General features: G+C 32.8%; 3 protein-coding genes across 3 annotated transcripts; 1 reads left to right on the forward strand and 2 right to left on the reverse strand.

The window, feature by feature from the left end:
• Positions 1 to 132: 132 nt before the first annotated feature.
• Positions 133 to 5866, reverse strand: LOC123200735 (histidine kinase 5-like). Its single transcript, XM_044616088.1, has 12 exons — positions 4551 to 5866; positions 4080 to 4136; positions 3646 to 3873; positions 3463 to 3556; positions 3165 to 3371; positions 2858 to 2988; positions 2550 to 2599; positions 2107 to 2447; positions 1915 to 2031; positions 1012 to 1808; positions 742 to 897; positions 133 to 515 (listed from the first exon to the last, which is right to left on the reverse strand). The coding sequence occupies exons 1-12, from the start codon at positions 5265 to 5267 to the stop codon at positions 393 to 395; spliced, it is 3018 nt and encodes a 1005-aa protein (XP_044472023.1). The 5' UTR covers positions 5268 to 5866; the 3' UTR covers positions 133 to 392.
• A 7541-nt stretch (positions 5867 to 13407) lies between these two features.
• Positions 13408 to 20783, forward strand: LOC123200766 (ubiquitin carboxyl-terminal hydrolase 18-like). Its single transcript, XM_044616136.1, has 11 exons — positions 13408 to 13869; positions 15503 to 15698; positions 15787 to 15875; positions 16068 to 16153; positions 16249 to 16411; positions 16529 to 16652; positions 17442 to 17599; positions 17879 to 17963; positions 18426 to 18638; positions 18993 to 19054; positions 19866 to 20783. Exons 1-11 carry the CDS (start codon positions 13601 to 13603, stop codon positions 20515 to 20517), a joined length of 2097 nt encoding a protein of 698 aa, XP_044472071.1. The 5' UTR covers positions 13408 to 13600; the 3' UTR covers positions 20518 to 20783.
• Positions 20784 to 21737: 954 nt separating this feature from the next.
• On the reverse strand, positions 21738 to 24602 carry LOC123200026 (protein BUD31 homolog 2). The gene is made up of 4 exons (XM_044615108.1): positions 24329 to 24602; positions 23051 to 23152; positions 22612 to 22799; positions 21738 to 22265 (listed from the first exon to the last, which is right to left on the reverse strand). Exons 2-4 carry the CDS (start codon positions 23142 to 23144, stop codon positions 22110 to 22112), a joined length of 438 nt encoding a protein of 145 aa, XP_044471043.1. The 5' UTR covers positions 23145 to 23152; positions 24329 to 24602; the 3' UTR covers positions 21738 to 22109.
• Between the last annotated feature and the right edge of the window lie 1264 nt (positions 24603 to 25866).

Here is a 25866-nt window from a genome sequence, read left to right on the forward strand (position 1 = left end):
AGTAGATCTTAATTATGCCATAATTTGTTTCGGCCTTATTTACTCGAATCAATTTACTTCTACTCCCTATGCTCTTGTATGGTGACATCAGAAATCAGGACTTTGCATCAGAAGAATAAATAATTTCGCAGCTTCATCAAAATGATGTACTAGTAAGAATGCTTCATACAGCCTATGAAACCCAACAACGTCTAATTTCAAGCCTTATCTTGCGACACTTCTCTCCATTATTTCCAAGTCGTAAGTACTAACTAGTTCTTGGGAGAGACAGGAAAGAATAATATAGATCTTACTATTTACAGGGAGACACTAATGGCTGAGGAGAACATGATACTCTGCTTACAAAACTTTCCTATCATTTTTTGTACTCAAGCATAAATTTACAAGATGTATCATGGAAAATATTGTTCAAGACACTCTTTTAGTTTTTGAAAAGTGACAGGCTTAGAAACAAACGAGTCCATACCATTTGCGTAACATTCTTCCCCACTCTCTGATAATGCATTTGCCGTCATCTGCATTTGTACCAATTTCTTCATTAGCGTATATGATAAATAGGCGAATGTACAATGATCACCACAATAGCATAATCTTTACCATATAAATCAACTTATATGGTTGGATTATCATGACAATAAGAATGCTGCACATACAGATAACTATAGCCAGAAGAAAATTTTCAAAATTATCTGAAGTACAAGGGCAGAACTTGTGAGGGTCATAAAGAGTCTGAATACTCACTGCAATTATAGGAATGTGCTGTCTTGAAGAACGTTGTAAGGAATCTGGAGCTTGCTCGATTCCAGCCTTCGCTGCAGCATCCCAATTTCCAGTGTTTTCAAAAGAACGAATTATTCTAGTAGCTTGAAGGCCATCCATAACTGGCATGCAAACATCCTACAAATTTTGTTTGACAAATGGTTTCAGAAGTTGCAAGATTGAGTTAATGAATAGCAACTCAACAGAAAGCAAAGGCCAGCAAAGCAAAATTATTCAAATTCTAGAAATTACCATCAAAACAAGATCATAATCATGGCATTGAACTGCCCGCACAGCTTCAACTCCATTATTCACAACATCTACACTGTGGCCTAACTGTTTCATCATTGACTGGGTGACCATCACATTAATCTTATTATCTTCTACAAGAAGAATCTTTGGTCCTGGTTTTGTTTTCAGCCCTTCCGGACTGCTGGTTGATGTGCACTGTGAACTTGTGTCAGATTTATCCTGGCTTTGACATGGTTGTTGGGGTTCAAAGCTCTTTGCCACCGAAACTGTTTCCCCATCAGCCTCAGAGTGACTAGGGGACTGTGTCATAGAGCTTTGTAGCCGATTATTCTTGTCAATGTGACACTGTTTACCTCTAGAAACTTCATTTTCATTATCAGTTTCAGGGCTGTGACTAAATAAACTTTCAGGTTCTGATAATGGCTCTGCAACTTCTGCCACAGAACAGGCGTCCTCAGGTGAAGCAGTCTCTTTTGGTCTAACATTATTCAAGGGAAATGAATATGCATCCTCTGAGAATCCATTGAGTTTAGCACTACTTAAAACCATATTATTTGGTAATAATTTTTTAGGCCTGCTCGATCCACTAGAAGAGAATAGTGAACCCAAAGTGCTTGGTTGGAATTGGAAAAAGCCGGCTGTCAAGTCATCACTTGCAGCATCATGATCAGCCATATCTGAGAGTTCATCAGGATCATCAGAACAACCGCTGATTGGTGAAACACAGTAAGGAAGTATAAAAGTAAATGTAGAACCACAGTGCACTTTGCTAGTCACAGTAAGACGACCCCCATCAGCTCAACCTATTTCAAATGCACAGAAAAGTTAGGGGAGTGACCTTGGATTGATATGAGTAAACAGAAGAAGGAAATTCCAGCCTAGAGTAGCATCATTCATCATGGCAAGAATACTTTACCAGTTGTTTGCATATTGCAAGGCCAAGTCCTGTTCCACCATACTTCCGAGCATGATCCGCACTAACTTGCATGTACTTTTTAAATAGAATTGGTAAAGCATTTTCTGTTATATGACAATGAAATCAGTTAATCTTTCTCTAAGGATGAGCTAAATTGAAAACTTGGAGCATAAACGTACCAGGTATTCCAATTCCAGTATCATATACATCACAACGAATCCAAACTGTTGTTTGCTGCTCCTCTGAATCTTCATCCACTGAGTTTCCATTCTTAACAAGGGTTCTTGGTTCATCAACCAACAAACGGTCTTGGAAAGAAACTTCACTATGTTTTCTATCATGAAGTCCTTTTTGTTCATTGCCGTTTTGAGTGGTTGGTTGGTCTTTCTCTTTATTTGTTGAAGTTGTGATTGACTGATATGCTTTTGTCTTTTGATATGACCCTTTTGCAAAAGGCGGCTCAGGTACCATGTAAAGCTTTATTCCTACCTTCCCTTCAGGAGTAAATTTAATCGCGTTGCTGCAAGCAATAAAAGACATTGAACATGGAGATACAATCAAAATAACAACTAATTTAAGTTTTGTGGAACAATCAGTAATGAACCCTACATAAATATATTACCTGATCAAGTTGGTGAGAATTTGTCGAATTCGTAAAACATCTCCAATGACCTGACATTGAAGCACAATTTTTTAATATAACTCATAGAACTAAAGAAAACATGGAATCTTTTTATTTTATATTGATGAAGTCGTAAGTGTGAAAATGATTAACAGATTTCTAATGGAGACTCAACAGCTCAGTGCCAGTCTACTCGGATCCTTAGTCCAGGAGAAAAGCATGCCATTTTAAAAAGAAATCTGGAACTCATGTGCATGAAGGGCCATCAAAGTTTTCATAGAGTTGTTATATTGTTGCTAAAAGCTCACCTCAATTGGAACATCATCTGCTATGTATCCTTCCAAAGTAAGGATTTTTTGTAAAGATGCAGCAGCAGTATGAAGTACATGCTTTACTACCTCTCTTGGCCGGAATTTTGCTGCTTCCAACTTCATAACACCTAAAGAAACCAAAATGAATTTCAAAGTTCCAAATATTGATAATAATATTAAAAAATGGAACATAAGAAGTCCAATCATCAAAAAAGTGATTTAAGAAGACTAAAGCACTCAAATTTTAACAAGGTTACCATGCACTAAAAAACATAATTATTAGATAAATAGATGAATTACAAACCTGATTCAACTTTAGAAAGATCAAGGATATCATTTATAAGTTGAAGTACCAAATCTCCAGAAGATATCATGACATTCAATAAGTTTCGTTGTTCATGATCAAGGTTTGTATTGGAGAGAATCTCAGCTATACTAACAATGCCAGTCAAAGGAGATCTAATCTCATGAGACATGGTTGCTAGCATTTGTTTTGCTCGCATTGTCTCCTCTGCAAAATGTAATAAGTAGTCAACTTTGCTGCTCTAGAAGCCTAGTTATGCGATTACACAGTCCCTCATGTTTCCACAAGGTAGACAGACCTGTTATATGGATTGTTTTGTTTAGTTCTGTCTCCTTGGCCTTTTGTACAGCTATTTCCTCTCGTAGTTTTGCCATCTTTTCTCTTTTTCTTACCTGTTGATGAAATCAGGAATATAAGAGTACAATTCCCTTATAATGACAATACAAGAACTGGAATGAACATTCAGAAGAAATGCATCTACCTGATCAGTTACATCCATTCCCATATAATTGACTCCAATTGTCTCTCCTGCCTTACTAAAGACAGGTTCAACATATATCAAAAAAGTTTTTGATCCAAATAATTCTGTCTCAAACGTAATTTCCCTCTTCGCCGATAATCCTTTTTCCAAAACTTCTCTCTTGAAATCTTGAGATTCCTTGACACCAGCTCCAGTAAAAATTTCGACATCTGTTTTCCCCAAAATATCCTGTAAAATTCAATGAGAAAATATGAGATTTTGATGTTCCAGAGTGCTAACAAATGAAAAGTGAAAAAGGATCTAGCTACGAAAGGAAAAAAGAAACCTACATTAAAGGTGAAGTACATTCCTGGGTTTCTAAGCCAAACATGATAAAATATATAGCTTGATACAAAAGGAAACTTACAATGATTACATCAATTGCAATATATTACCTCCTCTTGCAAACTTGGAAAATGATTATAGATAAAACGGTAGCGTAGCTCTTTATCCTGAAAGCAAAGGTTACAAACAAAGATCAATCCCTCAACTCGAAGACCAGCTATATGACGGTAAATGGTGGACAGGATTATCTGTAGTCCATGATAAAATTCAAAACAATGCAGAACAACAATAAAATATGGGATCTGAGCAGCTTCATCCCATTTTGAAGCTTGTGTTTACAAGTATTAGTTCACATTATCCCTAGATACAAGTAAAAGCAACATGACAACATGTGGAGCTGGTAATAAACTTTCACAATATGCTCCTAGATTAGCAGTAAATGACCACTCCAGCAGTAAGTCAAGCTTCATGCAACCACTTAACGAATATGTCCATACCAAAATCCCCATACAACAAGCAAATGCATATCTATTTTGCAAGAAAACTTTTCATCAGGTGTACATTATCAGTTTCATAGTTACCTGATGGCCCATAACAACAGGTGCATTTTGAAGTACAAAATGTAAGAAATTATCTGCTCTTTTCAGAATTTGAGACAATTCTTCCACCGGAGAGGATTGTTTTTCCAGATTTCTTATGCTTTCCTGCAACTTCTCCATAAGCACCTGATTCCGCTGGATGCTTGCCTCCAACATCTTTTCTAAATTCAAGGCCCGCTGCTTCCAGTACACAACTGTATCATATTCGGCATCTATTTCAACTCTGTTACTTTGAACAATAACATCACTTTTCCTCTGAGGAACATCTTTCCATATGTCGTAAGCCTCCTCCATGATTGAAACTGGGCGTTTATCACACCCATATTGATCTTCAAAGCGATGCTCCTCCAATATCTCTAATTTCTTGAGCTCAACTTCTTGCCTTTGTCTGCTCAGGTTGGCAAGCTCCTCTCTAAGAAGTCGAACTGCATTTTCCTGTTTATATTCCCACTGTTTTACAAGGTATGCCAACTGAGAAGAGCCCTTGTCAGTATAATCTGTCAGCTCCAGAAGGCGCTTAAAATCAACTATGGTTGGATCCTCAGGGATCTTAACCTCCTCCAACATATCTTGATCTCCTCCTGGCTTTTCTACATTGAATTGCTTCCCAACATCACTTCCCACATCTTCTGGCCACATTGAAGGCAGGACTTCAACCTCCATGTCTTCAAGTTGATCAGTCTCCATCTCGCAAACCATTTAAAAGCAGTCACATCCAAATTATATGTCCACAAAGTCCATAAACTTCAAAATCCCACTAAGCTATTCTTCCCAGTGTTCAACATACTTGAAAACCAAGAAAGAATTATAATACCAGATCAAGTCAGGACCTGCAACATATGGGAAATAATTCTGAAGGTACAAAACTTGAAAGCTTAGAAGATGAGCGGCACTTGAACATATGAAAGAAATCCCCACAAAAAGACCAGAGGCAAATATGCCACAATCAAAAGCTTGCAAATTTATTGGTAGGGGACAACCAGAAGAAGAAAAATTATGAAAAGGAAAAACATAAGCATGTAATCAGAAAAAGCTTCCTGCCTCTATCAAAACTTTTTTAGTAGAATAAGTACTTCACATCCAAATATATATGAGCAAGCAAAAAGAGAATACTCACAAAAGGTCAACAATGACCAGAAAAAAAGTAATGGAGGAAACCAATGATGAACATATTACATACAAAACATCTCTACAGTTAACCCCATTTTCCTTAATTGATTGACAACTTAGGCTTAGTTGGCCACAGTTGCAATTTTAACAAAAAGGAACTGTTGAATTATGACGTTCTGAAGAAAATAAAACGAATTTAAATGAGAATGAGACGAATACTAGAATGAATCCAAAACCAACCTTTGTGATGGAAACTAAGGAATGAAGAGAGAGTACAGAAGGGGAAACAAAGCTGATAAAGGCAGAGGCTTTTACTGTAGATCTGAGGAATCTGTTTCAACTGATAAGTCAATGGAGCTTCAATGGCATTGAAGAGAAATTAGCAAACTAATGAAAGAGCAAAGAGATAAAGAAAAAGAAATAGAAAGGAGAGAGAGCATATGATGTAAATGAAAAACAAAATTGTGGAGATAAGAGAAGCTCTAGAAGCCATGTGCATTTGGAGGTCAAAAATATCAGAGAGTCGGCCTTTTTTTCATTTTTTGTAACAATTATTTTATTTCTAATAAGGGTTCTGTTTTTGAGGTTACATTCAGGGTTTTCTTCTGCAAAAGTTTCAGACTTTACATTGTAACCATCTTCTTCAGTGGTTTTTTTTTTTTTTAACTTCAAAAACATCATTTTTTTAAATGTGAAGGAACTCCTTCATGTTACCCGCCTTTTACTATTTCTAGGTGACGTGTTGGGGCGGCGCGTTTGATTGACGCGCAAGTTTTGGGACAAATATTATAATTTGGTTAATTAAGATTAAATTTTCTAAGATCCAACAATAACGCCCCCTAGGGCTAGGACTCAAATCGGACCACCATTCTATCAAGGGCTGGTTTCAAACTGAACTTGCACATAAATTTATTTAAATTCGATTCGAATTTATAATAATTAGTTTAAACTCATTCAAATTAATTGAAAATATTGTTGGAAGATTATTTGCAGAATAAATATTATCGCCAATAGGAGAAATAGTATCATTAATACGATAAACAATATTATCGAAATAGGATTCAAGCCAAAAGTATCATCAAAAAAAGATTTAAATCAAACTAAAATTGAACTATTAAATTAAAACTTTAACTCAAATTTAACTTCAATCTAACCAAATATCAAACTAAATTAAACTAGTTTGACTTAGATTTAACTCTAATTATCTTAAACTTTTACCTCTAATTTTTCAATTTACTTCAATTTAATCAGAATTATTCAATTGCACATTATAATATACAAATCCAAACAAATTTTAACTACTTAAAAATAGTTATAATAGTATAAATAAAATTATTAAATTTATTATTAGATTCAATTTTAACTATTCAAAATTATATTGAACAAGTTGAGTTTGAGTTTTATAATTGAACTCATTTTTATAAACAAATTAAGTTCAAATTTATCTAAATTTTCAATTTCAAAAATATTTAGATCAAATTTAAAATTAAATTATTTTTAAATTAAGTTTAAATCTTAATTTATTAATCTCAAACTAATTTTAAATAGATTTTTTTAGAATTAAATAAGTTTGAGTCGGACCTCATTTAGGCTCAATCCAAATTGAAGCCAACCTTATTCCTAATCATGCTTAAAGGTTCCATGATGGGATTGGCTAAGTGGCCCTTTTGTTTTCTAAATGGAGCTCTTAAAAAGGAAGAAATTTAATAATAAAAGGCATTCATAATAATTTATACAAAATTAGTCAGAGAGACATGGCGTGTTATAAACTTGCCTATTAATTATTTAATTAAAAAAATAATTAAAAAAGGGCCATATTCCCCTCTCCACTCTCTGCCTTTTGGACTTTGTCTACATAGCAAAATCCCCAGGTGACTCCAACTCTGCCACTTCATCTCACAGAATGCCACGTGGGCACGTGTCTAGACTTCTGAACACGTGGCACTGCGGCATGAAATTGAAAATCAAAATTAATCATAGGAACATAACATGATAAATTTACGTTATTCCATTAATAAAATCTACATTTATACTATTGTGAAGGTCTTCCTTTTTTATAACCGGAAGTCGATATATATTTATTAAAAAAATAAATTTAAAATATAATAATAAATTAAATCGAATTCAAATTGAAACTTTAGCAATTTGATAAGTTGCCCGTCTCTCTTTTTTTTTTTTTTTTTTTCCAAATGTCTTTGTGGTGAACACAAGCCAAGTTGGTCAACCATATCATGGGAAATTAAGCTTGATAGAGAAGAGAAACATTACAATAATCAAGGGTGACAGGACAAAAATCCTTCTTAAGTTTAAAAAGTTGCATCAAATTTGAACAAGATTTTCTGATTTAGTTTGAGATCAACTAATATATAAATGAACTAACTCAAGATTAACAAATTTAAATTTAAATTTGATTTTAAAACATTTTATTTTAAATTTAGATAATTTTATCTTAACTGATTTAAATTTAAATATTTAAATTAACTCAAATTCAATTTAATTTATTTAAACTTGAATTCATACTCAAACAATTTTTCTCGAAATTAAACCTTTGCCCAACATGATGTTTGTTGGTAGTCTGGATTAACACTTTATTTAGTATTGATTTTAGTCTTTGCCAATGAAACGTCAACTTTGTGGAGATACCTTGAAAACGATTAAATATTAATTAGGACAGCTCAGGCAAGCGTTTAAACAATGTTATAGCCATTGATTCCTTAATTAATTAAACAATAAATTGTGATTAACTCATTAATCTAATATCCCAACCACCAAGTAAACCCTACTTTTACGTGTATAAATTATGAACTGGGTTGAAAGAGAGAGAGGTAAATCGATCGATCAAACAAGCAAATTAAATTTACAATGCATGGGTTAGTTGATTAATTATATTTACTGGTGTTGTTTGATATGATATGCAGGATGAGGAGTATTAGATTCGAACTAATTCGATTTAGTGTTTGAATTCAAATCAAACAAATTCAAATCTAAAAATTTGTTAGAAAATGTCAGTCGTTTCATCATTTTTCAATCAGTTACTTCTTATCATATACTTATAACTTATATATTTATTTATCTTTTTTCTTCTATTCAACACACTGATATATTTTGGTTTACAAGAACAACATTTTATATATATATAATTTTAAATATTTAATTGAATAATTAGATAATACATTATTATGTCATTAAATATTATTTTATTATTAATTTAAATTATCTAATTATTCAATAAAGTATTTAAAATCTAATAAAATAAATATGTGAAAAATAGGGAAGAAAGAGTTGGATGAAGTCCATTGTTAACTTTGTCTTCCCACTTAAGTGTCAAAATTTTCGATGGATGATCTACCAATGGCTCCTTAAACTTGGAAATGAAATTGAGTTGGCGGGTTGGATTAGAGGAGGGACCAAAAGTAATTAGGTCTAGACATCAATTGATCGGATTTGAGTTTGAATATAAACTGATTCAAATTTAACTTGAAAAGATAATAAGATAGTTTAATTTGATTCAAGTTCTTCAAACTGTATTAAAAGAAAATTCGGTCTCAATTCAAAGAGAAAGTTTAAAGCTCAAAACTTAGTTCTTATTAGTGGTTGGTTGATTTGGTTCAACTTTTGGCAATTAAATCCATGTTATTTTCATAATAATTAAAACAATATCATTTTGACAATCGATTAGTTTAACTTAATTCAAGTTATAAGTTAAGTTCAAACTTATTTAAGCTAATGTTATTAACTTGCAAATTGGATAGAGCTAAACATCCTCCAATTAAAGTTCTATTCAATCATTAGTCGAGTCCAAAACTCTGAGTCAAATAAAATAAAATAACTTAAGTATTTTTTTTTGTAATAAAAAATCTTATTTGAGTTATAGGTTTCTTTCAAAATAAAATTAATTATATTAAATAAATAAATTTTCAGATTTAATAACCAATTTTATAATTATTAAATTAAATAAATTAAAATTTTAATTTTATAATATTATTAAAAGGAACTTAAATATATACATTTTTATATATAAATTTTTTTTTTTTTTACCATTCAAATTTCGCTTTTGTTGGAGCACAATTAAGTCCAACTAACGTTTGAGCCTCGAGTGCAAACACTTCACCTGGCTCTGCCAAAAGCTCTTTTATGAGACAGCTCAACCATTATCTCATTGTCATGTACTCGATTGCTGACGCACATTTTTGACTTTTTCTTTCTTTTTTTAATTTTTTATTTCTAAAAATGAAAAATTTTTAACCAGTGGAGACCAGAAAGGGGGCCCAAAAGTCAAAGACGTCCATATAATGTTAAAACAAAATTTGTCTTGGTCAGCAACTGTCGACCTTATTTGTTCACACATGCTAGATTTTTTTTTTTTTCTTAACCAAAAATCTAAACCTGAGTTAAAAGTATTTAATCACATTAAATAGGTTTTATTTTTAATTTAATAATCAATTATATAATTATCATATTAGATAAATTAATTATTTTATTTTATTTTATCAATAATAGGTTTGAATCATATTTTATTTATTGTTTGAATATTTTCGTTTTTACTATTTAAATTATCTCTTAAAGGTTATATGTTAGAATTTCTTTTTTTTTTTAAATCTTATCCAAGTTAAATCATCATTTTAAAGATAAATTAATTAAATAAAACAGAACAAACTTTAAGTTCAGTGATAAAATTTATTTTTATCTTTGTGTTTGTTTCTTGTATCTTGATGCATAATCTAGCTTTTTAGTTTTATCAATTTTGGTATTGATAAACTAAACAAATACATACAAACAAATTAGTAAAATGATTTATGCTAGTTCACCATAAATAAGGTTACGTCTGTATCATTTCAATATTTCTTCAACTCTCTCGTGATTATGAATATATTTACTAATGAATTATTATATCACTTATATAAAAGAATAATGTGTTTTCATATATTAGGATTTTTTAATCCTAAAACAAACTTTTTTAAGATTCTTGATTCTAAGACAAACATACTAGGATTTTTATTCTAAAACAAACCATAAAATGATTCTTCGTATGTTAAACTCAAATTGCTTATAGACCCAAAAACTATTGGTGGATTTGATCCTTATTGGTATAATTCGAATCCAATAGTCAATCTCGATTTGGAGTTTTAATTAAGTTATTAAGTTCAAAATTGATTTATTTATCCATTTAGTGATATTAATTATCCTATCGATGACACAGTTTATTACTCTGATGATATCTTTTATCTTTTTGACGATATTTTTTATCGTACTAATAATTTTTTATTGATATTATATACTAACTTAAATGAATTTAAATTAAATATTATAAATTTAATCTGAATTTAAACTAATCTTTAATATAATCCAATTTTAGTCTGATTTACCTCAAGTAAAGGCCAGTTTGTGTCATGTCTTGTAATCAATATGATCACTGATTTCCACACTTTAACCATAAATCTACCTGCTATTAAATTTAATATTTTAATTGTCATGTCGTTTTACTAATTTATATTGACTATTGATACAAAGTCAGTGTCGTTTCACAGAAATTGAGTAAATTTGGTGCACAAAATAAGGAGTGGACAACATCACTACTCCGGGTTTTCTCACCTAGCATTTCTAACGAAGGATCCATTTTCATTCTATAATGGAGAAGACAATGACAATCAACGTCTAACATTTCATATCATTTAATTAAACCCACCAGTAATCTCCTTTAACCTTGAAAACAATTTCACTTTGTACACATAAAATATCAATAAAACTTGACTGTAACCATTTGCATTAACATATTGGGTGCAAACAATAAGAAAAGGTTGATATGTCTATAACTCCAAGTGATAATAAAATTAATAAAATATTAAAATTTATAGGAAAAAAACTCATATTCAAGTTTTTTTTTATACTTATAAAATTTTAACTTATTTAATGTAATTGTTATAGATTCGATCATTATATTCTTAGTAACTAACATAGATAAAATCCTCAATTACCAAAAAAAGTTAATTATTTATGTACATAATTTTATTAAGGGTGTAATTTAGTTAAGTTGAGTTTAAGTGTTATTGATTGGTTTGACAAGCTTGCGAGTTCACAACTCTATTCGAGTATAATATCAGTAAACCCTTTAAAATTTCAATTAAAAATCTTTTTCTTTGACTTTAAATATAGAAATAATTGATAAATATATAAGTTACATAGTTTAAATGTACTTTTGAGCCAAACTCGAGTAAATTGTTTATGTTTGGAGGTTGAATCAAGAACTTTCCCACTTGACGAACTTAAATTTGAGTTTTGCTTTCGAATCAAGTTCAAATCAAACATTATTCAACTTGATCAACACAATTACACATCCATTTGTACCAATTATTAGTGTATGAAATATTAGTAATATAATTTTTACATTAATCCTATTAGATTTTATTATGAGTAATATTTTGTGTATATATTTTTAGATATACAAATAATATATTATCACTTATCATATGATTGAGTACTAGTTTATCTTAAATTTAAAGTTATCCAATTATATAATAATATATAATTTATATATTTAAAAATACATAAATATAATTTTAAACTATTACTAAATTAATATTAATTATATAATAATATATTATTTATGTATTTAATTATGTTTTTAAAAAGAATTGAAGTTTTCAGGTCGGAGAAGCAACCGAGGGCTTTGCTTTACGTAAATAAGGTCAAATTTTGGTTCGGTTGCTTGTGCCTCGCCATCAACCAGATACTTCGGCACAAGCAGCCGCCCTCAATAAATTAGCAATTAATAAATATATATTTAAGGATTGTTGATTACCATTGAATTATTGAAAAAGTGATCGTGAAGATTGTCTTTTGGGCCAGGTCACAATATAGAAAGCCCAATTCTAGCCCACTAAGTTCATTACAAGACAGGCCCAAATGAACTTGGGCTTCTGCTTATGAGTGTCTGAAACGAAAGATCTAGAATCTGTGAGACAAAAAATTACGTTTGAGGTCGATTTAAACATCATGTCTAACTTATTAAGCCACCATTAATGTTTCAGATGTGGATCGAGCTCGATTGGATCAGTAACGTTAATACGGTGTAATTGAATTATGGTTGAATTGAGATTGAGTTTAATAACATAATTGCAAAATTTTTCAAAAAAACATGGACATGATGTTGATGTTAGAGAGACAATCTGATCGAAGCAACCCATGGTTAGACATTAATGTCATGCTAACGTTGGCATTATAGTTTGACCAAATCAACCTATAGTTGAATTCGATTTGGTTCGATAGTGCAATTGCAACATTTCACAAAAAACATCAATATGAAGGTTACTCAAATAGAAGTGGTTGAATTGAACTCTCGTATAATGCAATGGCACAATTGAAAATTTTTTTAAAACAACATAAAACTTGTGCTGACATTAACATGATAGTTTAATCAAATAACTTTGTGATTGAATCTCAGTCCGTTCTAATGGTACAATTGTAAATATTTATCAAAAAAATATGATCATTCATATTGACGTCAATATAATAGTTTAATTGGATTTTCCCATAATTGAATCTCAATTCGATAATTTAATGACTAATAGAAGTTTAAATGTCGGCCTGAACCAGAGCACACTACCATTTAACCCACCGCTTAACAATAATTATAAAATAATCATGCCGTAATTAATTTCCGTTTTTCTCTTCGAGACAAATTCTAATTTATTGGGATAAAATTACCACGAGGCCACTAATAACAGAAAGGAAAAAGGAGCTCTAGACGAATTCTCAAAATTTCACACAGAACGTGGCACGTTTTGCACAGTGGCGAAAAAACCAACAAAATAAAGGAAGACGAAAAATCTTGAAAGCCGAGGCTGATTCGAGAAAGAAGAAGAAGAGAATTGAATTGAGAGAAAAAAAAAAAAAAAAAAAGGGAGAAATTGTGCGTTGTTTAGATGCATGTCGGGGGAGGAATAACAGTGGATCTTAACTGGTTCGTGCAATTCATATTGACTTCGTTTTTAATCTTCTTTGGATTGCTTCACTTGGTCAAGAATACAGCATCTAAGTACTTCGAGGTAGACGCCAATTTCGAAGGCACCGATCGTAATCGCCACGACTTAATGTCCTCCTCGATTCCCATCGAAAACGACGATTTCTCTTGTGTCGTCTGCGCCAATCCCGGCACCAAAAAGTGCTCGCGTTGTAAATCGGTCAGATATTGGTATTTAATCTTTCCTTTTTTGTCTTTTATGGTGAAAAAAGAAAAAAAAAGTTTTTTCCAGAGATAAAGTTGTGTCTTTTAGTTGGTTTTGAATGCAATTAATTGCCGAAAGAGAAAGAGAAAGAGAAAGGTTTGTCATCGAACAAATTAAATAGAACTTATAATGGTTCAATTCCTTAGGAAAAGGAGCGAGTTTGGAATTTGATTGTCAGTTGAAATTTATTAAGTAATTCGCTGACTGAAATCAACCCATGGTAAATCACACCCAAAAGCTGGTTATTGATATTAGAGAGTCCAAGACTATGCAAACCTTACACTAGAAGCCCCTACTTTTCTAGGTAGGATCCAAGTCTCATACCTTGCAAATACTACAATGCCGGTGTTACTACATGTTGTGTACGATTGCAATTGAGAGATGTAATAGTGGTTCTAATACGAAATAATAAGAACCTAGTGGGGGAACCACATGTTAAAATTTAGCTATTGAGATTAGAGAACTCAAAGCCATATAAAAATACGCTAGAAACCCAAACTTTCCGATGTAGGATCCAATTATCATACTTTACATTTGAGATTGTGGCACATACTTCTGGTTTCCTTGTTTCATAGCTAAAAATAAGAAAATAATCAAGAAATTCAGCTGTGTTACTTTTAAGAATGAATTTGACAGTTTGATCCTTGTCGGAGCCTGTGCAATTTACTTGTTTACAAGTTTGGAATTTGATAATTGTGAGAATAATGTTTATAGAATCAGAAATTAAGTCACTGGTGTTAAGTTAGAAATGAAGAATCTGGTGCAACCGAATCTCATTGCGAGTGCAGGGCAGTGTTGCAGGTTTGTTATTTAAGTGAAGAATATTTCCTACCTTAGTATCTCATGGTAAGGTAGAAGGTCTGTAGTGATCTGAAATCTTAGCTTTGGACAGCTAATATGACGTTAGCTATTGTTAGGATTGGTCCAAATGCTATCCTTGTAGTTATGTTCAAAGGTGGATTTGAGCCAAACCGAGCCGATCTAAGCTGATGGCTAGCTTGAGATTGGCTTTAGTCCAGAACAACAAATTTGAGATCAAGCTTAGCTCGCTCGACTAGTAAACAGTATCATATGAGAAGTAGAAGAACTGCTGGAGAAGAAGAAGAATTGCTGCCGAGGCATCAATCTAGAGCTGAGCTTAAGCTGAAGTTTATTCAGTTCGGACTCAGCTCAAACAATCAGCAATCTGAGCCTGATCCGGCTCAGATTGCGTCCACCCCTGGTTATGTAGACTTTTGGCATACTTTCAATGTTGAATGTGGACATAAATTTGAGTGGATATACAATTTTCACTTTGTCTCTAAGAAGTTTGCATTGTGGTGTGAGAAAATTGTTTTGTTCACTGTGTGACTGTTTTTTGCACAAAACATCACTTACTCTTTTACCTTGGGTGAAGACTGCCTTTAGCTTTCTTGTATTTTGTGTTGCTATATGTTTCAGAACAGCTGCATAATTTTCACTCTCCTTTTGCTTTTTTGTTTATGATTATTGCATTAGTGGCTGAGTGTATTTGATTTTTTAAAATACTTATGGTTCTCCGTTTCATTTTTACTATCATTGTAAAATGCTTAAAACTTCATGTATTGCTTTTATTTCCAGCTCATCGACGTGCCAATCAACTCATTGGAAATCTGGTCACAAGACAAAATGCAAGGATTATGGCAAAGTAAATTCAGTGCAGTCTGTGATAACTAATTTTGGACCAAAAGCTTCTTGCGGTGGAGGTAAAAATATCAATGGAATCGCACTGGTTCCTGCCCAGGGAACCTGTAAGGTTTTTAAAAAACCTAGAAAGGTAAATGTCCTGACCTTTCTTTTTAAGTGCAATTTGGATTAATTTTGACACTCTTGTATCTAACTATGGTCCAAGGTTAGATTTTCAGGTTCTTTTTCCATATGATGAATTTGTGAAGTTGTTCAATTGGAACAAGCCTGGATTCCCTCCTTGCGGGCTTTTAAATTGTGGAAACAGGTATGAGCATGCCATACTTAAACTTGCTGTACTACCATTAGTTGGATGCTTTCAGCTGCTTGAGAGCTATAAATGCATGGAAACTGCAAGCTTGCATAGAAAACACAATTACATGCAAACACCGGCTTATAAATGGTAGTTTCTCTTCCGTTGACTACTCTTTTATTTTTTTGTCCTTTCCTTTGTTTGCAGTTGCTTTGCAAATGTAGTTTTACAATGCCTTACATACACAAGACCTTTGGTTGCTTACTTGTTGGAGAAGGGCCATAGGAGAGAATGTAATATCAGTGACTAAAATCTTGTATGGTCTTCTTTTATGTTACTTGCTTGAACAATTCCCGACGCTAATGGTTGTTGTTTTTTCTTTTTTCAGGTAGACATGATGATTGGTGCTTCCTATGTGAACTTCAGGCACATGTAGAAAAAGCATGCCAAAGTCAGCATCCCTTTTCACCAATGAGTATCCTCTCACGGTTACCTAACATTGGTGGTAATCTTGGTTATGGAAGACAGGAGGATGCTCACGAATTCATGAGGTTAGCATCATGGGCATGTCCTATTTAATTGATTCTGAGCAGAAATAATTGACTTATACGTGTGCTTAACATAAAGTTGAGTTTAATAAATGATCAATCACCTTCTTCTCTTCGTAGGTTTGCCATCGATACAATGCAATCAATTTGCCTTGATGAATTTGGTGGAGAAAAAGTTGTTAAACCGAGCTCTCAAGAGACAACACTTATCCAACATATATTTGGTGGCCACCTTCAATCACAGGTGATTGATCTTATCTATTTTTTTTAACGCAAGATGTTCTTTGAGCTTGCGAAGTCTTTCATATCCTCAAAGCCTGCTATATCACAGTTATGTTGGCATGTCACTATCTCAGCCTAGTTTCTTTCTTAATTTCACTTGAATGAAGGAGTTTATGCATTGTTGAACTCAGAGGTTTCCTACTATATTAATCTTGATGATAGACCAACCATTAGTTAAGACATTCAAATTCCTTTATGGTATAAGATATTTTGTTCCATGAATTTCTGACTACAAGGTTTGTGGAGCTTTGCAGCAGTCCATAGTTTTGAACCTAGTGAAATCTGTAGGGATTTCTAGGTTGCTAAAAGAAGTATTGTTATCCCTTTCTTTAATTTTTTAGGACTCGTAGAGAATAAATATGCTATGCCTCAAACGCTTCATGTTATGACTGCTGTTTTATTCTGATTTGCCTGATAAGCATTCCATTGAACGATAGTGACACTTCAAAGGTGTTAGGCTGTGGAGCCTTTCGATCAATTTATACCGGGGGAAAAGCCTGCCTTTGGATGCTGGGCAAGATTTTAAGATATGATAACTTATCATGTGAATTCAGGACCATTTTGTCTGCATTTACAGTTGGGATGGCTTTATGTTTCATACCTCAGAGATGATTAGAGACTTCCATTTCAGTTTGGTTCATTTTTCTGCAAGTAATCTGTTTGGATGATTTCATATGTTTTGGTATAAGATTTGATTCCTACTGATATATAAGTTTAAATGTTCTGACATTTTGTGCTCCTTTAAATTTAGGTGTTATGTACAAAATGCGGTAACATTTCAAATCAATATGAAAATATGATGGATCTGACTGTCGAAATTCATGGAGATGCTGCATCATTGGAAGAATGCCTGGAACAATTCACTGCCAAAGAGTGGCTTCATGGAGAGAATATGTATAAATGTGATGGGTATGGTTGCTTCCTTTCTCTGATGCTCTAAAACTTTTAATCCTATGCTTAATGGCTGTTTTGATCTTATGTTGGATGTATGCATCTTAGTATTCTATTTACTTCACATGGTATGAACAGAATTCTTTTTTATCTTGCCTTAGTAGAGGATGCCGATATCTTTATATGCACTGTACTTGATTTGATTCATTGGTTTAATTGTTTTGATCATTCATTTAGATTCTAGGCTTTCAATTCCAACTTGAGATATGAGTATTTAATATGATATCCTCTTTGCAGATGCAATGACTATGTGAAGGCATGGAAGCGTCTTACTGTTCGACATGCACCAAACATTCTCACAATTGCCTTGAAGAGGTTTCAGGTCCGCGCCATGCCTATCTTGAATTTATAGTTGTGGGGCCCAGTAAGATAGAGACCCAATTTCCATAGCTGTTTTTTAATATCGTACTGTTGAATGCATTCAATATGCTTATTGTGTTCAACATAAATGTCTACGGTATTCAAGAGATTTTCACATCCAAAAATTATTAACTAATGCTTTTTGTTTATTAACTTCTACTATTCATATTAAAATTCTATTGAATAATGGTTTTTTCATGTGATTTCTGAAATTATCGTGCTGGAAAACTTTGTAGAGTGGGAGGTCTGGGTAACTGAACAAAAGAGTGAGTTTTCATGAGGCTAGTCTATAGATTTTCACATCCAAAATTTATTAACAAATGCTTTTTTTTTTTATGAACTTCTTCTATTCATCTTAAAATTCTATTGGATAATGGTTTTTTCGTGTCATTTATGAAATTATCTTGCTGGAAAACTTTTGTAGAGTGGGAGGTTTGGGAAACTGAACAAAAGAGTGAGTTTTCATGAGACTTTGGATCTTAGCCCTTACATGAGTGAAGAAGGAGGTGGTGCAGATGTCTACAAGCTTTATGCAGTTGTTGTCCATGTGGACATGCTGAATGCATCTTTTTTTGGCCATTACATATGCTATGTCAAGGATTTCAGTGGAAACTGGTACAAAGTTGATGACTGCAAGGTACAGATAGTCTTTCTCTGTGTCTCTCTATGTATTTAGGTGCATTTGTGCACATCTGCATGTGATGTTATTGGTACTCTTTGTAAAGGTTCTACATTGGGACCCATCTATTGGATTGCATGGCTATTGGTCCCTGCTCTCTTATTAAAACCAATGTTGCTGGAAATCACTGGAAAATGCTTCAAAACCGGTTTTCCTCTTCAAACAAGGAATCGATTGGATTTAGCAACTTGATTCTGAGTGACTGACAATTATTTCTTTTCCACCCTTCTACTTACACTCAATTTTTAGTTATCAGGTGTAGTACTTTGGATTATTAGTTTCTTCTAACTCCTCATTCACAACTGTTCATAGGTTATGAATGTGGAAATGGAAGAAGTACTTTCTCAGGGAGCATATATGCTTTTATACAGCAGGTGCTTTTTCTCTATCTATTAATCTCTACTTATTCCTCTTGATTTTGTGTGTGGATATCTCAATTCACCTCACATATTAGCAGACAGTTTTGCCAAAAAAGATGGTGGCTGGTGTAACAATGCTAAAATAGGCATTTGACTCTTATACCCATTTGGAAGTAAACAAGTTTGGAGAATTCAAAATATGGCTAGAAAAGACATTTCAGGTTAATATTATCAGTGTCTGAATTTTCCAGAGATGTCAATAGCATGGTTTGTATGGAAAAAGTGGTTTGATGTTGGGATAAATATTTAATAATTCTTTTGAGTTATATTTCCCAGACTGAACAACTGTTTGACAAAATGACCAAGATTCTACATGGATTGAGGGATGTCGGATGTGTGATACTATACATGAAGTGAAAGAGTTGCAAATGAAGTTCTTGTGTTGTTTCTTCTTTCATTTTTTATATTTTTAGTTGTATGATTCATGCAGATTTGTTCAGTTAAGTCAGTTTACATGGTAAGACAAAGAACTAGTGATCTTCAGCTCATTTATACATCTTAAGGGTTTTATCATGATCTGCAATTTGCAAAGATTGTATATGCATGCATACTATGTGTGTTCTTGTGCACTCCTTTGCGCCTGCACACACTGACACAAGCATGCCACGAATAAAAAAGATAAATATTGGTATGTATTGATAAGTTAATGTTTTGGATTGTGTGTTCACATTTCCTTATCTAAGTTTAGACTTTGCATATCTTTTTTCTACATTTTATTTTCCTGTTTATAAGATAGATAGTGACATTTTTGCTGGTTGTTTTGCAGAGTTGCTCCACGGTCTTCATATTTAACTAATGGGGAACCTTCGATGAAGGATGAGCAGAAAGCAGTGAATGGGGAATTGGAGCCTATTGCAAATGTAGATGAAAGCTTCTCTCCCAGTGAGTTGAGTAATCCCATTACTAGGTCCGCATCCTCTTCAACCGATGATGCTTCACACTTGAGGGTTTCTGTTTCCAGTGATGAAAACAAGTCATCTTCTGCTCAAGTTGCAATAGAAGATCTGGAGGATGTCAATATGGTTAATAACAACTTAAGTTCATCTGACAGGAAATATCTGTCTAGCTGCAATGGAAAAATAAACATGGCATTAAGTTCCAAAGCTGCTAGGGAAGATCTGCAGGAGGACACACACATGGTTGATTCTGGACCTTATTTATCTGGTTATAGAGAGTTTTCTGTCTGTGATGATGATTCACATGTAGCAATTGATCATGAAGCAATCATAGGAGATTCAGAAGATATAAATATGGTCGATTGTGATACAGATTCATTTGTTGCAACGGATATTAAAATTTGCGGTTGTATGTGTTCATGTCCAGGTGAGACATCTCCAGCTAGAGCTCACAATCTGAAAAGTTTGGTTGGTGAGAATGGTAATGGAGTCAAGAGAAGTGAAATATCAGAGGCAAATTAGTTCACGATAATGTCATTGGTTGCATTTGTCCCACTAATTTCTGTTCATAATTTTTAACGATAGTGACAACCCCAACTTCGAAGGAAGAGGCTGAGTTGGGAATTTTGATCTGGGTTCAATATTTGCAGAAATCACAGGTTCTATTGTACTGATTTTTTAGATGAACTGGGTAACTTTGTTAGTTATACAGTTTGAAGAATGGCAATACCTTGAGAACATGTTTCTCTTCTCCATAAATGTGATTTATGAAGTGTTTGCCAGTGTCAGACATCCTCTTTACGGTTTTTCCTTTTTTCCCCCTTTTTTCAATCTTTTGGGCAATTTAAGTATTCTCCAACAGTATTTTTACAAACTCATTATCAATCAATCAAGTTGAGCTTAATTTCAAGTTATTTTTTGTTCTGGTTTACTTTTTTCGAGTCACCCCTGATAAAATCCATATTTCTGTTGTAATGTCTTGAGAAGAAACACTGAATATGTTAAGAAGATTCAATTCAAAATTTCATGCACGAATTATATGCACATAGAAAAGTTAAGATTAGGGTTATTATTCTATCGAAAGAATATTATTAATATTTTTAAAATATGTTATTAAATTCTATTTTCATAAGTTATATTTGAAAATTGTATATTAACCGCATGGGGAGAAAATTTAGATTATGTCAAAACCGTAGGGTCCAATTACGAACAAAATAAATTACTTGTCTGTTCCTGCTTCCGTAACCCCTTACCCTATTCTCTAAAGGGTAATTAATTAAAGACCTTTTTTAAAAGGGTAACAAACTGTTATAAATATAAAAAGATAAATAGATTAAAGAAGAATTGCGAAGAAATGAGAGGAAGAGAGCAAAAGCAATTGAAAGAAATTATATTTCCGGATGAAGAGAAGGAAAATGCATGTATCAAATGAGGTGAGGAGGGGGCTATTTATACAAATCTTGGCCGCCCCTCCAGACAAGCAAATGGCCATTTTCAAACAAAAATTTTCAAGGCCATTAATGCATTCACATTATAAAATGACCAAAATCAAAATCATGTGATGGAAAAATCCATCATGTATAATACAAACAAATTTTTTTATTTCTTCTCTTATTTTTTTTGTCACTATTTATCAACTCGAGCAAATAAAGCTCGAACTAGTCATTCTAATTCAGGTTGAATTCAAATTAACTCTTATTTGGGTTTTAATTCAGCTCAAATCTAGCTATATAATGAAAATATTGGAGAGTAGCCCAGCATGGCAGGTTTTGAACAGTTTTATACAAGAGCCTGCAAGGCCTTAACATAACTGGGACAACCTAGCTTTTCCAGTCCTGCGAATTGACAATAGATGCCCACATCCCACCTTGTTTAAAATCTGATGCTTCAGGTATATTACCAACCCCAACAGAACAACCGCAATAGAACAACAATACGATAACCTAGATCTAATTTACTCAATTACAGTAAATACTCTTCTTCAGTGGGTAACAAAGATGAAGACTGAACTAAGTTTTCAAATCATGCTTCATGTTCACATCATTAAATACAAACACAAGCTTTAGGCAGATGAAATCAACCAGATAGTGTCTATGCTCACCATCTATTGGTTCTTAATCGCCGCTGGCACAGCCCCTGCAACCGCAATGGACACACTCTATGACCTTTTCCTCCCTAAGATTCTTGGGTACTCGACACACGCAAGTTGTTTGGAAATTGTGATCCCGTGGCTGCATGCATTTTAAGCAACACAAACGTTCATAGCCTGGCTGCAAGTCACAACACACATAGTCAATATCAAAAGTTACAGAACTCTTCTAAATTTTCCCAGATTAAGCTGAGAAAACAGTACAAGCTTATTGAGGAACTCAGAAAGGAGACCTATATAAGTTGAATATTTTTTTCCCAACAACATATCTTTCATGCAACTTAAATTGAACAGTTTACCATCCAATAGGTTATCCTCATTACAGATTTAATTACTGAGTTCTAGTAGCTTATTTTCATTACACAGGAAAGCTCATTCAAATAACATATTAACTATCTGGTCCCACTGATGTAGAAGCCAGCAGAACACACCTCACAATAGTAAATTAAGACAAAAATGAGACAAACCTTCTTCCATTTTGCAATCAGATTGCGGTCAGCATAGCCTTGGTCCAAACAGAACTCATAAAGCTCTTTAGATATTTCCTTCCTCCGGTGATAAAGGTCAAAAATGTATCGGCTCTTCTGATGTGCTATTTTAAATATAGGCCATAGTGCTTCACACTTCCTCTTGCCATCGTGTGGATCATTCTCAGCTGTCCAAAGCATACATATTATTGTTATTTTCACAAGCTCAAAAAATCCTTCAGGAGCTATATTGCTATATTTTTAGAAAAAAAATTATTTTGGTATAAAAACACATCCCATAAGACTTAAAATTATCTTTGAATACATTAGATGCAATGAAATTTACGGATCTTTTAAAAGGAATATATGATAATTTCTTTAACTAAAATCATTATAAAATGACATTCAGTGAAATGTGCTTAATGTGGTAGACAACAACCTTCTCTCATCTTGGCTTGTAATTCACGAAGAGTAGGCTCAATTAATTCCCAGCCCTCTGGATACTGGACACGGTTTGTCTTAACCTTAGGCATTCTTCAACCTGCCACAGAAGACACAAAACAAGATTGAATAAACATAGAATCACATGTTTCTCCTAATAATCTGTTATTATGATATAAGAAACTCCAATAAAAATATTCCATGTGATTAGTTAGTAAAAATTGCATATGTTTGACAGATGAGGAATAACAAATGTTATTAATAATCACAAACTGAAATCAGCATATTTATTTCAGTAATTCAGTTGCTTGCATTATAGAATAACAAATGACTTTCTTAGAAAATGTAGACTGCCACAACAAATGAACGAAAATCCTATTCCAAATGCAAAGGAGTAGTTACAAACACCTTACATAGATTCTCCCGACATAATCAGATTATCCTAAATGTCAAGTTGCCAGTCAGTATGGCAACAGGAAAGAGCAGGCCACAGTCCCTGATTTTTCAATTATGTGCACAGACAACATTCCCTAAAAAAGGGAATCTGACCCTTCATCATATTACTCCTTTCACTTAATCAAATTTCGTAGCATAACAAAAATACAGTATCAAACAACTCAAATAATCAAAACACAACAAAACCCATAGTTATTAAAGTCCTCCATCTCCTACAGTCACAATTCTCAATGTCTCCCCATATTTTGGGAAACCAAACGGTAATGAAAAAGGAATCCAAAACCTCAGATTTGCATAACAATAAATATATATTTCCATATGTGTAATCCAAAGTATTGTCCAAGTTGGGCTACTTTCAAAAGGTTAGTTGCTTATTAGCTGCCTTCGAATAGTGCAGGAAAAAGAAACAAAATCAGTTCAAGTTAGGGATAATCATAGAGTGGTACCAAGCCACAACCAATACCAATTTTCAAATTGAACAAGCGGCTAATGAAATCCCAAAAGCTTACAATTTCACCAAAATAGCTCTTGATTCAAGGAAAAATAGAAAGATACATAAAATCATTAAAAAGAAACAAACAAAACTAGCAAAAGCATTAACTATTGTCAAACAACAGCAAACAAAAACTTCCATTGCTTCAGAACCACAAATAATACAACGAAATATAAGCATCCTGAACCTCAAACAGAATGCAATACAATACATGATCAATTGTCATGAATCCATAGATACAATTTCAAAAGAGAAGCAACCCAACTCAAATAAACATAATATAATTGAACTAATTAGATGAATAAACAGGGAGAAGTTTGTACGTACTCAAAATCGGAAACCCTAATTTATGTGATATAATGTGGGAAAATGGCGAAGATTTTCGATTTAGAGAACTTTCGAGGGACTAATACAAAACGGTGGCGTTTTGCGAAAGAAGGTAAAGCATCAAAGATTTGATTCCAAACAACTCTCGAGCAAGTGTGAAGGATGGCTGGACTGGAGCAGTGAAGGGTTAGGGCACAAGAAGAGCGTCAGTCAGCCGTGGCCTGGCCGCTAATTGTGATTAAGAGAATCTGTGAAATCCGAAATAAGATATTATGATCTATATTATGCAAAAATTTCAAATCACATCCGAGGGTATAATTTTATTTCAGAGGTACCCGGCGGAGGGTGTGGAATCGGGGCTTGATTCAAGCCAACCAGATTAGAACTTAGATCAATTTGAATTTGATTTGATTTGAAAAGGTTATATCGAATCTAGGTTTAAGCTCAACTTGATACTATAGTTTAATCAGAATCAATCAAATCGATATCGTTTTGATTAATTTATATTAAAATAACGTTTCAACCAATTTAAATCAAGTTTTTCTTGATGCATGAGTTTAGCAAACTGAAAACTCTCAAATTAATATTATTTTAACTAATATATATTTAAACGATGTTATTTTGACTTATTTATGATACCTATTAAGTCAAATTTAATACAAATTAGATTTTTTTTAAACTTAATCAATCCGAATCCACCACTAATTGTTTTGGATTTTATGGTCTTAGGGTAAGACATTTTGTAGCATAATACCATAACTTCTTGTAATTCAAGACTGAGACTACTTTTCTCATCTTTGGCCCAAAAACTTTTCATGGTACCCCTATTTCCTTGGCAATTTCAAAAGGCTAAAGGACTTATTCTTATCTAAAGTTTGTTACATTTTAAAATTAATATTTATTAAATATTAAAAATACAAACACTTACTCGTAAGTTGTTAAAATTAATAAAACTAGTTAATATTATTTATTTCTCCTATAGATCTAAAAAACTAATAATTTTCACAAGATTAAACTTCAAAATGTTATAGTTTTCCCCTTAAGTTTTTTTCTTTTTTCCTTCCTCTTTCTTGGCACTATCACCAGCCAATGTCTCTCTCCCTCCCATTTTTTTCCACTTTTCTAGTGCAATCTAGAGAATATGTCATCTTTGTCACCGGATGAAGATGATATCTTCGTTCGAAGAAAGCACAAGATTTTGAAAGGGAAAAAGAAATCGACCAATGACAACGTTAGAAAAGTGGAGGGAAAAAAACCCTAAAATAAAAAAATGTAACATTTCAAAATTTAATCTAGGAAAAATTTAATAACATTGTATTATTTTTAATATATTACTAGTTAAATGACGATTTTATCTTGAAATTTAACTGATTCTATTAATTTTAACCGTCTATTAGGGGGTGTTTAAATTTTCAATACTTAATAAATATTAATTTGGGAATACAACAAACTTTGGGTGGGAATAAACCCTTTGGCCTTTTCAAAACCAGAAACTATTTTCATGGAGGCCTATCTCACATTTATTTTTAGGGTATGGC

Source organism: Mangifera indica, chromosome 17, assembly GCF_011075055.1.
Source record: "Mangifera indica cultivar Alphonso chromosome 17, CATAS_Mindica_2.1, whole genome shotgun sequence".
In the NCBI taxonomy this organism is placed as follows: domain Eukaryota; kingdom Viridiplantae; phylum Streptophyta; class Magnoliopsida; order Sapindales; family Anacardiaceae; genus Mangifera; species Mangifera indica.

Excerpts from the sequence above, each read along its gene's own strand:
- LOC123200735 (XM_044616088.1), bottom strand. The coding sequence starts at position 5,267 with ATGGTTTGCGAGATGGAGACTGATCAACTTGAAGACATGGAGGTTGAA. Across the intron at positions 2,989-3,164 it reads TCTTTCTAAAGTTGAATCAG|GTGTTATGAAGTTGGAAGCA; the intron begins GTTTGTAATTCA and ends TGGTTTCTTTAG. Across the intron at positions 2,600-2,857 it reads CAGATGATGTTCCAATTGAG|GTCATTGGAGATGTTTTACG; the intron begins GTGAGCTTTTAG and ends CTTCAATGTCAG.
- LOC123200766 (XM_044616136.1), top strand. The coding sequence starts at position 13,601 with ATGCATGTCGGGGGAGGAATAACAGTGGATCTTAACTGGTTCGTGCAA. Across the intron at positions 16,154-16,248 it reads GAAGGGCCATAGGAGAGAAT|GTAGACATGATGATTGGTGC; the intron begins GTAATATCAGTG and ends TTCTTTTTTCAG. Across the intron at positions 17,600-17,878 it reads AATATGTATAAATGTGATGG|ATGCAATGACTATGTGAAGG; the intron begins GTATGGTTGCTT and ends TCCTCTTTGCAG.
- LOC123200026 (XM_044615108.1), bottom strand. The coding sequence starts at position 23,144 with ATGCCTAAGGTTAAGACAAACCGTGTCCAGTATCCAGAGGGCTGGGAA. Across the intron at positions 22,800-23,050 it reads ACAAGCCAAGATGAGAGAAG|CTGAGAATGATCCACACGAT; the intron begins GTTGTTGTCTAC and ends TGCTTTGGACAG. Across the intron at positions 22,266-22,611 it reads TGATTGCAAAATGGAAGAAG|CCAGGCTATGAACGTTTGTG; the intron begins GTTTGTCTCATT and ends TGTGACTTGCAG.